At 55.0% G+C, this 12,649-nt stretch overlaps 3 protein-coding genes across 3 annotated transcripts; 2 read left to right on the top strand and 1 right to left on the bottom strand.

The window, feature by feature from the left end:
* Positions 1–1,349: 1,349 nt before the first annotated feature.
* Positions 1,350–3,473, top strand: PLICBS_006540 (H(+)-transporting V1 sector ATPase subunit A; the record flags this gene model as incomplete). Its single annotated transcript, XM_065600966.1, has 6 exons — positions 1,350–1,383; positions 1,443–1,464; positions 1,547–1,595; positions 1,660–1,744; positions 1,802–3,366; positions 3,417–3,473. 6 exons carry the CDS (start codon positions 1,350–1,352, stop codon positions 3,471–3,473), a joined length of 1,812 nt encoding a protein of 603 aa, XP_065457038.1.
* Positions 3,474–4,992: 1,519 nt separating this feature from the next.
* Positions 4,993–6,201, bottom strand: PLICBS_006539 (uncharacterized protein; the record flags this gene model as incomplete). Its single annotated transcript, XM_065600965.1, has 2 exons — positions 4,993–5,072; positions 5,196–6,201. 2 exons carry the CDS (start codon positions 6,199–6,201, stop codon positions 4,993–4,995), a joined length of 1,086 nt encoding a protein of 361 aa, XP_065457037.1.
* A 1,135-nt stretch (positions 6,202–7,336) lies between these two features.
* Positions 7,337–7,591, top strand: PLICBS_006538 (uncharacterized protein; the record flags this gene model as incomplete). Its single annotated transcript, XM_065600964.1, has 1 exon — positions 7,337–7,591. The coding sequence occupies one exon, from the start codon at positions 7,337–7,339 to the stop codon at positions 7,589–7,591; it is 255 nt and encodes an 84-aa protein (XP_065457036.1).
* Positions 7,592–12,649: the final 5,058 nt, after the last annotated feature.

Raw genomic sequence — 12,649 nt, 5'->3', positions numbered from 1 at the left:
GTGAGCTTCGGCGAGTTCCACGCATTTGCTGTGGTTGTAGGGACGTCTAGTGTCTTCGAGTCCCGCTGTGACGAGGACTGTGGTGCTGGAAGGTAATCTAAACCGCGTACAGGTTACTCTGTCAGTACTTGCGACAAAAGGTTGGTGATGTAGAGACTGCACCTCTTTCGTGGTCATGCGGAATGGCCGAGAGGTCGATCGCGATGGTAGGGGCGGTAGGTTGCGTCAAGCGCTGCGGTATATCTGACGAGTCCATGTCAAGGATTAAACTCGCGAGTTACTTTTTAAAGGTGGGTGAGAAACCAATTATGAATCTATGGCCAGGGGACTGGTCGACTGAATTATTCTGCTTCCTTGTATGCAAGCGGACATTCAGCCGCGAAAGCCACCCGACACAAAATTCGTCATCTACGTGTCATCGCCAGCCACGTCCCTGCTCGTCTTGAGCAAGTTTTAGGATACGTCAGGCTTTTTGCTATGTACGACCCGTCTGTTAGCTACGACCCGTCTGTTAGCTACGACCCGTCTTTTAGCTACGACGCCAACGATGTCCGCAGTCCCTGCCGGTCGCGTTCTGACGTTTGATCGTTGTGCAGTCCGTAATGCACAACGACCTGACGGCCGCGCAGAAGGCCCTTTGTGAATCAGGCAATAAAGTCTCTTCATTATTGATCTGATGGTTGAACTGATAGCAATTGAGGCCATAACCCTCAATTACAAGTGATTATTTGAGACATGGCAGGCAGAAGCCGAGCTGCATGTAACCATCCAGTGAACGAGCGCAGCTCGACATTGGCATGACGTCACGGATGTACGCGTTTGATGGTGTGCCACACGTTTATTGAACAGTGTCGTTTACCTGCTCCGGGTCGGTTCCAGGGCGGTCTTGTCACTGGAACCAATTTGGAGGTCTTCTATCCACAAGTGTTGGATTACCTGTATTCCATATGGGGGTGCTACCCAACACAAAGTACACCAGCCCGTGAACGACGCGCCACAGCTGCCCCTGGCTATGACACCACCGTCGTCTACAGCACCAGCACCTCCCCTCCGTATTGAGATACTGAGCAGCCTGTCGAATCTCAATATCGTCTCCCGACTCCTCCCCGCAGTGTCTCTTGTCAACCTTACTATCCTACCCTTCCCTCCTCCGCTGACGACTCTTCTTCGCCCTGTGTCGAACCCAGTCTCGCGTTCGCAAATGCCTCCTGTACGTTTGTGCCAGTACTTCCCTTCAGACAACCCCCCATCCTCAACCCTGGCACCCTTCTGCTAGTCGAGTCCACGACTAGATACGGGCATGCACACCTAGCACTGCTGCATCGTAGGCTGACGTACATTTCATCCAGATGACGAACAACGCCGATAAGGCCATGCATCGCGGTGAGCAGCTCCGAACGAGCTCTTACCCCTCTCTAGCGACCAAGCTGATGCCTTCACAGGAAAAATCTACTCGGTGTCCGGGTTAGTCGGCCGCCCTATGCCCAACGATATAACTCGAGAGCTCGACATAGAGAAATACGAAGCTAATCCAATCCTTGAATAGCCCTGTCGTCGTCGCTGAAGACATGGTCGGTGTTGCCATGTACGAGCTGGTATGTGCCGTTGTGGGTGGCCACTTGGCTGCGGGACAATGCTAAATTACGCTGCGCCCTGCAGGTCAAAGTAAGCCACGAAAATCTAGTCGGTGAAGTCATTCGAATCAATGGCGATCAAGCTACCATTCAGGTATACGAGGAAACCGGTATAAAACCAACGTCCGTACTTGACGAAACCAAGCAGCTGACCACAGCTCCAAAAGCCGGCGTCATGGTTGGTGACCCGGTCACTCGCACTGGCAAACCTCTCTCAGTCGAACTCGGCCCCGGCCTGCTGAACGGCATCTATGACGGTATCCAACGGCCACTTGAGGAGATTTCCAACGTCACCAAGTCTATCTACATTCCTCGTGGTATTTCAGTCCCCGCCCTTGACCGCAAGAAGAAGTGGACGTTCAATCCCACCAAGAGGGTCGGCGACCACATCAGTGGCGGCGATGTGTGGGGCACCGTCGTGGAGAACTCCTTCATTTCTACGCACAGAATCCTATTTCCACCCCGTGCACGTGGCACCATTACCAAGATTGCCAAGAAAGGTGAGTACACCGTCACCGACAAGATCATGGAGGTCGAATTCGATGGTCAGAAGACGGGATACGCCATGATGCAGTCGTGGCCCGTCCGAGTTCCTCGACCATCCACCGAGAAGCTCCCCGCCGAGGAACCCTTCATTATTGGACAGCGAGTCTTGGACGCTCTCTTTCCTGCTGTCCAGGGCGGCACCATTGCCATCCCCGGCGCTTTCGGTAGCGGTAAGACTGTCATCAGTCAATCCGTCTCTAAGTTCTCCAACAGTGATGTGATAGTCTACGTCGGTTGCGGCGAGCGGGGCAATGAAATGGCCGAAGTATTGAAGGACTTTCCCAAGTTGACCATCGAGGTCGAGGGCCGCAAAGAAGCCATCATGAAGCGCACCACCCTCATCGCCAACACCTCCAACATGCCCGTGGCGGCGCGAGAAGCCTCCATCTACACTGGCATCACGGTTGCCGAGTACTTCCGTGACCAGGGACTTAACGTGGCCATGATGGCTGACTCGACGTCGCGATGGGCCGAAGCGCTGCGAGAACTATCAGGTCGTCTGGGAGAAATGCCTGCCGACCAGGGTTTCCCTGCCTATTTGAGTGCCAAGCTTGCCTCCTTCTACGAGCGAGCTGGACGGGTCCAAACGCTGGGCTCACCCGAGCGCAACGGCAGCGTCAGCATCGTCGGCGCCGTCAGTCCCCCCGGTGGTGACTTCTCGGATCCCGTCACATCGTCCACTCTCAGTATAGTACAGGTTTTTTGGGGTCTCGACAAGAAGCTGGCGCAGCGCAAGCACTTCCCTTCCATTAACACGAGCGTGTCCTACTCCAAGTACACGGGCGTGCTGGACAAGTTCTACGAGAAGGACTACCCTGAGTTTCCGAGATTACGAGACCGCATCAAGCAGCTGCTTTCCGACTCGGATGAGCTAGACCAAGTCGTGCAGCTGGTCGGGAAAAGCGCGCTGTCTGATCCGGACAAGATCACCCTCGACCTGGCGGGCTTGCTCAAGGAGGACTTTTTGCAGCAAAACGGCTACTCTGACTACGACCAGTTCTGCCCTATGTGGAAGACAGATTGGATGCTGAAGCTCATGGTTGGGTACCACGATGAGTCCCAGAAGGCAATCTCGCAGGGCCAGAGCTGGGCCAAGATCCGTGAGGCCACGAGCGACCTGCAAGCCAAGCTGCGGCAGCTCAAGTTTGAGCTCCCATCAGATGGGGAAGAGGCCGTCACCAAGAAGGTTCGTGTAGCCTGTTTTTCGTCGTTAATGTAGGCACTGACTGGAAACAGTACGAGGCCATTCAGCGGGAGATGACGGACAAGTTTGCGTCTGTATTGGACGAGTAGGCGAGTAAGCGGCCTGCGCTATAAGAGTTGGGGTCCTAAGGCACATTATTCTGCCCGGAGGGTGGGTCAGAGCTGAAAACCGCCACCTCGTCGTCTATCCATTCAATGCGCCATCCTCCATAGTCCAAATGCCCGCTGTCTGAGTTTGTGCACTTGTCAGAGTCATCTGGCCAACAAGAACCAGTACATTGCTGCTCTGGACTCCAAAGCGACCATATACCTAGATTTCGCCACTGGATGACACATCGGAAGTGGCTGGTTATCTCTAGAAGCCTCTGTGGCCATGTATGAGTCGGGGCTATGCGAAAGGTAACATCCCGCTGCTTTCTGTGGCCAGAGACATCCACAGCATTATCGGGGCATTTTATACCCACACTCTTTCCCCGAGTGTAGGCCCGCGCCCTGCTGTTCCATCCTCGCGGTCCGGTCGCGCCGAGACGTATTAAGAAGCGCCTGAATGAATTGACTCGTCGGTCATGGATGCATGCGCGTGCATCAACTGTACAAGTTGTTGATCGAGCGAGGCTGTACGCGACGCGCGGAGCGCTGCCTTTCCCGACGCCGTACAGGGTCCAGGGGTATTTGGCGACAGGTATTTGGGGATCCCTATTTCGGCCTCACGGCCGTTTGCGCGGGCAGACTCCCCTCACCGCCCGGTATTTGGCGCCAAAAACCGCCACCCTTAGTACAGTAGGATGGTGCGCAGCAACCAGCTTAGCAACCCATACATTCGTGCGGCTCGCCTGCCTCAAGCCAAGGCATCATTTCCGCAAATTCCAGGTCACTATACTCTGTGGTACGCGCGGGATATCGTCAGGTTTGGCAGCCTAGTTATCTCTGACAGGAGGGGTGTCCGTGTCCCCAGAGCTGGACGAGGGACCGTTTCGGTTGGAACGGACGGTGAGGTCGGCGAAACAGACGGTAGCCAATAGCAGAGGCCGAAACCGGCAGAGGAATGGCCTTTGCGCCGAAAAGAAAAGCGCGAAAACAGACAGTAGCCCCGAACAAACCATAAGGCGGTGTTTCCGCATTGGATCGGGCGGCACTGCTAGACGGCCTCGCTGCGGTCAGCTTACATCATTGATTAACGGACACAACTGCCAAGGCGTAGGTGCGCGTCAGCAGGAAGTGGGAAGGGGCATCGATTTTGGTTGCACGTTGCGCTCAGCTTCGTAGATGGTTGAACTTGGCGTTTCCCAACTAACCAACCGTGCCATTACACCATTTTCGGTAAAGAAATTTTCATTGCCAAAGAAGCGTAAGCATAACCTCAAGACGAATCTGTAAATTAGATGAATTCTTTTGTGTCCATAAGGATGGAACCGCCAAGTGCGGAAGTCATAGCGATGTTGCCGGGACTGGGAGATCGGGCCCACAAAGACGATGAACCTCATGTCGGACTGTCCCCGAGGGCACAACCACCCTCGTGGGCATCGAAAGGAATGCCATGGTTGGCAATCTCGTAGACGGGGAAACGGCGAGCTCTCGTGGCTGTATTATAGAGCGAGTACGATACTCTCTATTGATTGAGAGCCTCGATTTGCTCATCCAGAAACGCAACAATCTGTCCCTTGTCGCCATGTGAAACAGCCGCAGCCACTGCATCACGCAACGAGCTTGCGACCCCCTTGTAGCTAGCTACATGGTCTCTAACTACGTGGTCTTTAATGGGGAGGGTTGCTCTGTGCCTCCCGGCATACCGAGCGCGATGCCCATGCGAACCGCTCTCCTGCCGCTGCTGTTCCAGCAGCTTCTTGGCCCTCAGACAAGTCCACACACAAAGGCCCTTGCAGACATCACGCAAAATGGACGGTGCCAGATCAATGAGGGAATGTGGGTTGGCCTCCTTGCCGTGCAGTCGGATCTGAGTAAACCAGGAGGACATGCCTGCAACCTGGTCAACTGCCTGCAATGTCTCGTACTCCACGCGGTGGGAGACAGCCTCAGATGAAAGGGTGGCTGCTTCCTGGATGCCGTACTGGTCGACAAGGTTTTCGATTTGCATATAGCAGTTGATCTCCAAAAGCCATGCCACCGCTCGATGTAGGTCTGCGAGGTGATTCACCGACCTTGCGTGATAAGAGTGCCTACTCTCGATGAAATCCACTGGGCTGTGTCGCGGTTTCTGTAGCTGTCCTGCGCAGCGATTCCGGCGCCAATTCGCCAGCTCGTCATACAATGAGACCACATCTTCCGACTTGACCCCTCGCTGTCTCGTCGTAGCCGTGCACAGCCATCGCAAGATTCTCCGCGCAATGACTGCTAGAGCTAGAATGGCTTCCAGGTAGCTCGCGCTCTGCGTCCGCGACAAGTCTGGCGGCGTGTCGACGTCGCTGTCCACTATGCGAGATGCCGTCTGGTAGTCCATGTTGTTGAAGGCGTCCAGGCCGTATACGTGCCAGAAAAGCAGTGTTCGCCGATCGTTGGCTCGTGCCAGCGCGGCAGGGGCATCGGGAGCGTGCGCCACATTGCCGCCTGCGCAAGACCGCAGCACCATAAGAACAAGCGAGTCGTGCGTCAGGTAGAGATTCTCCAGGTGATCATCCAGTGAGGAGTGGTCTGCACCGCTGTACTTGAAATGGAGCATTATGGCCAACGCTTCGAGGTCGTCGAGACGGGTTGGTGCTTGGCCGGCCGGCCGTCGGTGGGCCTCGAAGAAGGCATCCCTGAACTTGCCAGCCAACTTCTGCTGCACGTCCCACTTGTCGGGTGCATTGGTAAAGGGCATTCCACGACACGCAACGGCGAAGACCAGGCAGGGACTGCATCTTCCAGCGCGATAGTCCTCCCAGAATGCGTCTTCCAGAAGAACGGGCATGCACAACGCTGCGAGGTCAAAGTAGCCGTGCAGAGCGCCGTTGAACGTCGACGAGTTTAGACCACAGCTGAGCCATGGCTCGCGTCGAGCTGTGTGGCAGACTCCACTAGGCTCGGTGAGAGGCTGGGCAGCAGGACGGTAAGGGGGGTGTAGTTGAGCGGAAAGAGTTGCCGATGGGCTGGTGGAGGCAGGACATGCTGGATCCGCCACGAATATGTGATCTAGAAACAGACTGGCATCCAAGCTCAGTTCGAGAGGATTTCTCAGGAATGAGAGATTGGGTAGCGAGTCGTTTAGTAACGAAACGGTTTCTGCATCGGGCGGCGATGGAAACAAGGGAAGCCTGGTGTGTGTCGGGTGGTATCGCGAGTCGTCGTCACTGAGCACATCTTGCGTTGAGGAACGTGTGCCTGGTCTATCATCGTGCTGCGTGACTTGTGCGCGGGGTACAATCGCCTGACGTCGCTTATTGCGGATGCGAATATCGTCGGAGTCGTCGAGAGAGCACGTCAGTTGGCGCAGCGAACACTGTGAGCATCCTTCGTTGCCTCGACCTATGCGCAGCGCGCGGTCGCACTTGATCTTGCGTCGGTGGCAGAAGTCGCAAGACTCCCTCTCTACGCCTCTCTTGAGCTGCATTTTCTCGCGAAGTCGCCGCTGGGTGTCCCGACACCGTATGGTGGCTCGACGTTGGGTGCTGGGAGCCGCCGCGGTGATTCACATGTTGAGCAGGCGTTGCGGGCATGGCGGCCCTTGTCTTTCAGAATCGCCGCGGAATTTGGCTGGGTTCTCCACGCTCCTGCCCACTGTGGCGGGCGACGCCAGATGTTACTGGCTGCTCCCAGGGCGCGCGAGCTAAGGTCTTGGGCGGTGCACGGGACATTCACGGCGAAAACACGGCACTTACGCACCCAGTCGTCGAGAAGCTCAGGTAATCCCCCAAATGCTGGAGCAATATAACCTCTTCGCTTTGCGATGAAGTAACAATGGTGTGAGACGTCTTATGGTCTGCTAATATCAGGGCTTACTTCGACGAATACATATAATGAACGCCACTGGGCTCAACTCGACGGACCACATCGGCGTCCTTCCTTTTACGCCGGTATACGCACCCAATGCTTTCTTCCTCTCCATCTTCACTATCCTCCTTGTTGTACAAATTATCCTTACATACTTCTTCTGGAGATCCTACGGCTATGCAATTGGCATGCTCGGTGGGCTGCTGCTCGAGCTGCTCGGGTACGCGGCGAAGCTCATGCTCTCGCAGGATCGAAGGAACAAGAACGGATACATCATGTAAGCCGGGCGAGGATGGACCACCAACCGTGGCCTCGGTGGTGAACGAGGAAATTGGGGGCTGATCGAGAGACATTTCTCTTCCCTTCGCGCGCAGGTACATCATCGGCTTGACTCTCGGTCCTACCTTCTTATCGGCGTCTCTGTACCTCGGACTGAAGACGCTTCAACAACACTACAGTTTCACGGGTTTCTGGTACATCGGACCAGAGGTGTTTGCCGTGCTGTTTATTTTGGGAGACTTCATTTCTCTCGCTTTCATTGGAGTGGGGGGTTCCCTGGCTGCAATATATGCTGAGGATTCAATTGGCGTGAACCTCATGATTGCTGGACTGGCCACGCAGGTCCTCTTCACAACGATATTCTGCGGAGTCCTCGCCACAATCTTTCGGAAGACACGCTGGAAACTGAGACATGACAAAACTCGATTCTTCATGCTAGGTGCGTTTGCATTCCGGGGGTTTCGCTACTATGTGCTGCAGGGGTGTGCTGACGAACTGACCACCGCAGGGGGGCTAGTTGCTGCCATTTGCCTGTTGATTCGCTCCATTTGGAGAGTTTTCGAGCTCAGCGAAGGATTCAACGGTCCTCTTACCTCCAAGGAGTGCGTCTTTATCGCTTTGGATAGCATACCGATGGCCATCATGTCGGTGCTCATTACAACATTGCATCCCCGATTATGGTTCCACGAGAACCAGCATAGCATATCGAGAGTGAAAGACGGATTTTGGATTGTCTGTAGAGTGTAGTATACCGGAGTTCAAGTTGACGAAACATTCACAATTGCCTTCACAAGTGCCATCGCGAGTCTAACAACAGCCTCGTGTCCATCTGTGTGTCAGCCATGTTGCACTAATAGAACAGATTGCTAGCGTTGGTCATTGGTTGCTGTCAGCCGCCAAGCCATTGGGGCATTCCAACAGCATGTAGTCACATGCACGAGCTGCTGGGCGGGAAGAAGCAGACAATCGTCGCTGTGGCTTGTTCACCAAAGCCTCAATGCTCACCCCAAAAATCTAACTCAGTCACCCTTTTGGACGTCATCTTTGAGGCTACCAATTGCCGTTGTGAGGGACGCGGTTATCGGGCACCAGCCTGGCACCTTCCGAGCGCAAAGACTTGGGTTGTGGGCTGCGTTCAGTCCAAGGCACGGATGTCGCCCCCCAACGTGCTCGCCGTGCTCACCGTGCTCACCAGTCAAGGGCGTCGTTTCATACGGCATTTGCTTCCCCTTGGAGCGCGCCATGTCAGCGACGAGTCGCCCGGCAAAGGGGTCTTGCTCGGCTCGATGCGAGCGTTTTCGAGTGAAGGGCCTAGCTGGCGCAGTGTTCGCCGTTTGCGGGGCAACTTGGGGTCGCGCTAGCGAGTGTGCATCGCACAGTCCAACTGCGGCAAGACGGGCGGACTGAATTCCCCGATAGCAGCAAAACACGATCTCGTCTATGCGGCCGCATCGTCAGAGAGTGGAGCAGTTGGCGATCTACGCTCTTATACGGCCACGCGGTCCTCTCGAGCCATGTCTACATTTCGGTGAACGGCACCTCGCCCGCGTGGACTGTAGGGGGGTTCCCGTAGTCAACGATGAGGCCAGAACTGTTGATTCTATTGCTTGAACCTGAAGTTCTTGTGGGCGGGGGAGTGCCTTGAGGAACGAAGAGACGAAAGGATCCTTCTTCCGCCCCCTTGGTAAACTCGGACCACATGGTGGTCCGTGCCCTTCCAGCCACTGCTTCACCGCCACCTACTCCCCCCTTCACCTCACATTATAATCTTCAGCCACAGCATCGTCCATCCCCCGCGCTTTCCCCCCGCCCTTCCCCCCCGAGGCCCTCCGGACCGGTCTGCCACGGCCCCACTTCTCCGCCCAGTTCCAGAGCCTCTGTCAGAGGTCGCCGAGTCCACGCTTCTATGTTTCCGATACAATACCCAATACATTTCTAAATGTTGCCTCTGCCCCATACTCGAATATCGAGGTTCCCAGTCTTCCATAGAGGCGCTCCAGGTCTGACATTCATGAACCCCTCTCAGGCCGCAAATGCAGCATCCTAGCCGAGCAAGGGCTATCCAATCGTACGGAGCATGATGGAAAATCGTTTCTTTTGCCAGCTTCCCGCCCACTTTGACCGCCATTTCCTGCAATTCGTATCATTCAAGAATCACAGATTGCCTGATATCGACCGAACCACTTCATCGGCACTTCGGAATCTTGGCCAGCCGACTCACCCACAACAATGCTCGCGCCGTTGTCAAACAATGCCGCAGGAGCCACCGGCCACCCTTTCTCCACAGGAGGTTCGCCGCACGTTGAGAGGTATTGAATCACGTCGGGCACAGCAGCGGCGACCTTGCCGTCGCCGCTCACCCATCGTCAGAGTGCCACACGATGAAATCCTCCGTGTCTTGCGCGATTTAGATCGCCAACGTGACGAAGAACGCGCCCAACGCCGTCGAGATCGCAACCAGCATATACCTCACGCCCAACCGCCGACCACTCCACCTCCGACAGATGAACAACATGGGCAGTCCCCCCCCACTCCGCCACCAACACAGGCAAAACGTTCGCCCAAGCGGCCTCCACCTACCTCGGAGATGATCCAACAGCAGCGACACTCTATCGAATCCGTTCTACGGCATCGTGACAATTCTTTTCGTGCCAAGGAGCAGGCTTCAATCACAAGGTCCTGGTGCAACGAGATTCCCTTTCGCATTCAGGTCGACGCTCCTAGATCCTTCTATCAGGCGTTTACAGACGAGCAGACGCTGCCAATTTCGCACTGCGTCTTCTGCTATAGAAAGACACCACCGCGCGATCTTGACGCCGTCCAATGGGCCACTTACCTATCACCGTTCTTGCTACAGGCGACCAGGTCCATCCAGGCGTGCCAGGTGTGTCTCCCCCGAGAGCAAGGCGCCATGGTCAACGTGTGCAACGACTGTCACTCAGGTTTCGGCGGCAGAGTGCTGCCTAGAGCCTGCTCGGTCAATAACATGGCCATCGGTTGTGAGCATAGGTATCCGCCGGAGCTTGATGATCTCTCTCCCATGGAAGAAAGACTTATTGCCCCTCATACGCCTTTTGGCTACATCACCAAGTACACAGTCGACGACAATGCACGTTCCGGAATCAACTATCGCAAGCATGTGAAAGGCCATATATTAGTCTTTCCAAACAAAGTAGAGGACCTTGTGACTACGGTGCTCCCCCATCCATTGCTGGAGGCTATCGAGAACATACACGTTTCCTGGAGCGGCGCAGGTAAACCCGGCCCAACCGATGTGAGACACCTGCTTCAGGTGCGCAGGTCTAAGGTGACAACAGCCCTGGAATGGCTCCAAAAGAACAATCCTCTTTACGAAAACATTACCATCGACCAAGCTGAAATCGGCAGATGGCGCTATGCGGACGGATCTACTGTTCCGACCGCCATCATGGATCTCATGCGGCGAGAGGAGCCATCAGTCGTTGAGAGAACCCAAACCGACCATATTGTCCCGGACACGGATCGAGGCTTGGAAGCAGGCTGTTTCCACAGCATCGAAGATCTCGTTAACTCGATTAATTCTGCTGTAGCCGGTGAATCTTCTGATTCGGGCGGCGCTCCATCAACTGCTCAAGCTCAATCTCTGCTAGATGAGATAACGGCTCCTGCACTCGACCCCGCGGCCACCACAGAGCGAAACAATGCCGTCTATGAGACTTCTGCATCCGCCATGTTCCCCCTTGACGGGCCGGCTACCTTCGCGGAGAACGATAAGTGATCATTCCTGGCTGATGTCGTTGATCCAAATACAGAGCGACGTCGAGATTCAGTACCGTATGCTATGCAGGTCCAGTCTGCGCAAGGTCAACCATTCGTCCAGGTAGAGCGAGGCGCGGACTTTGCGGACAGTTTACATGAGGATTTCTTCCCTCGAACTTTTCCAAGCCTTTTCCCGTGGGGAAAGGGCGGCCCCAAATCGAAGCCAGATTCTTGCCATATATTGCAACAAGGACCCGCTGAATTGCTTCCCGGTCACTCGCTGCAGTACTGGGCTAGATACGTGTTACAGCGTCATGGTGGCCGGTTTGCCACGCATCCCGTCTTTTGTTTCCTGGTATTTAACACCCTACTCCGCTCATCCAACCGACGCATCAGCATGGTCCGTGTCACTAGAGACTCCTTCCACAGGCTTGAGCAAGCCTACTCAAGGCTGACGGAAGATCGGCTGAAGAGAGCTCAAGACGAGATGCGAGAGACGAGGACTACGTCAGATCCTGATGTATCAGTCTTACTCCGTGAGCTCTCCATTTTTGGTCACGCCCAGCCACTCTCAAACGAGTCTCGGTTGCTCATGCGCCGCAAGATACAAGCAATTGATGTTTGGACTGGCATGCCTGCAATTTGGATCACCATCAGCCCCAATGATATCAATAATCCAGTGAAGATGAAGCTCGCCGCCCACAGACTTCATGACCGCGAGGCCGCAGAGCAGCTCTTGGCTGACCTTCGGGAAAAATACGACAGAATTGCTCTCAGCACCACAGATCCGGTCAGTGCAGCTATATTCTTTCATCGAGAGGTATCTCTGTTCTTTCAGGAGTACGTTAAAGCAGGCCAGGAATCGATCTTCGGAAAGGTTAGCCACTACTACACCGCCATCGAGACAAATGAGCGCGGCAGCCTACATTTGCATGGACTCCTATGGCTAGATGGCAACTTGCAATTGCCCAATTTAATGAACGATATGGCCAGTCCCAACGAACGGGCATACAGAGATCGAGTTATCCGGTACGTAGACTCGGTCTTCCACGAGTGCCTAGACGAGGACGCGGGACGGGCCATTCGACAGCACAGGAAACCCATACACCCGGTGGAAGAAACTATTGCTAGCAACTCGGCACTTGCCAGGGCATTCGAGGAGGAATCCAATTACATCGCGTACTGTTGCCAGGTGCACTGTCACACCTACACCTGTCTCAAGTACTCCCTGAAAGGGATCGTCGAAGGAGACACGAACCCTCACAAAAGAACACTCTGCCGCTTCAGGGCACCATGGAAAATTGTCGAGAAAACAATGTTCG

Source organism: Purpureocillium lilacinum (assembly GCF_023168085.1).
Source record: "Purpureocillium lilacinum CBS 284.36 DNA, scaffold_4, whole genome shotgun sequence".
Lineage (NCBI taxonomy): Eukaryota > Fungi > Ascomycota > Sordariomycetes > Hypocreales > Ophiocordycipitaceae > Purpureocillium > Purpureocillium lilacinum.
Note: the sequence above shows the minus strand (reverse complement) of the source record. Positions and strands in the feature narration are given on the sequence as shown.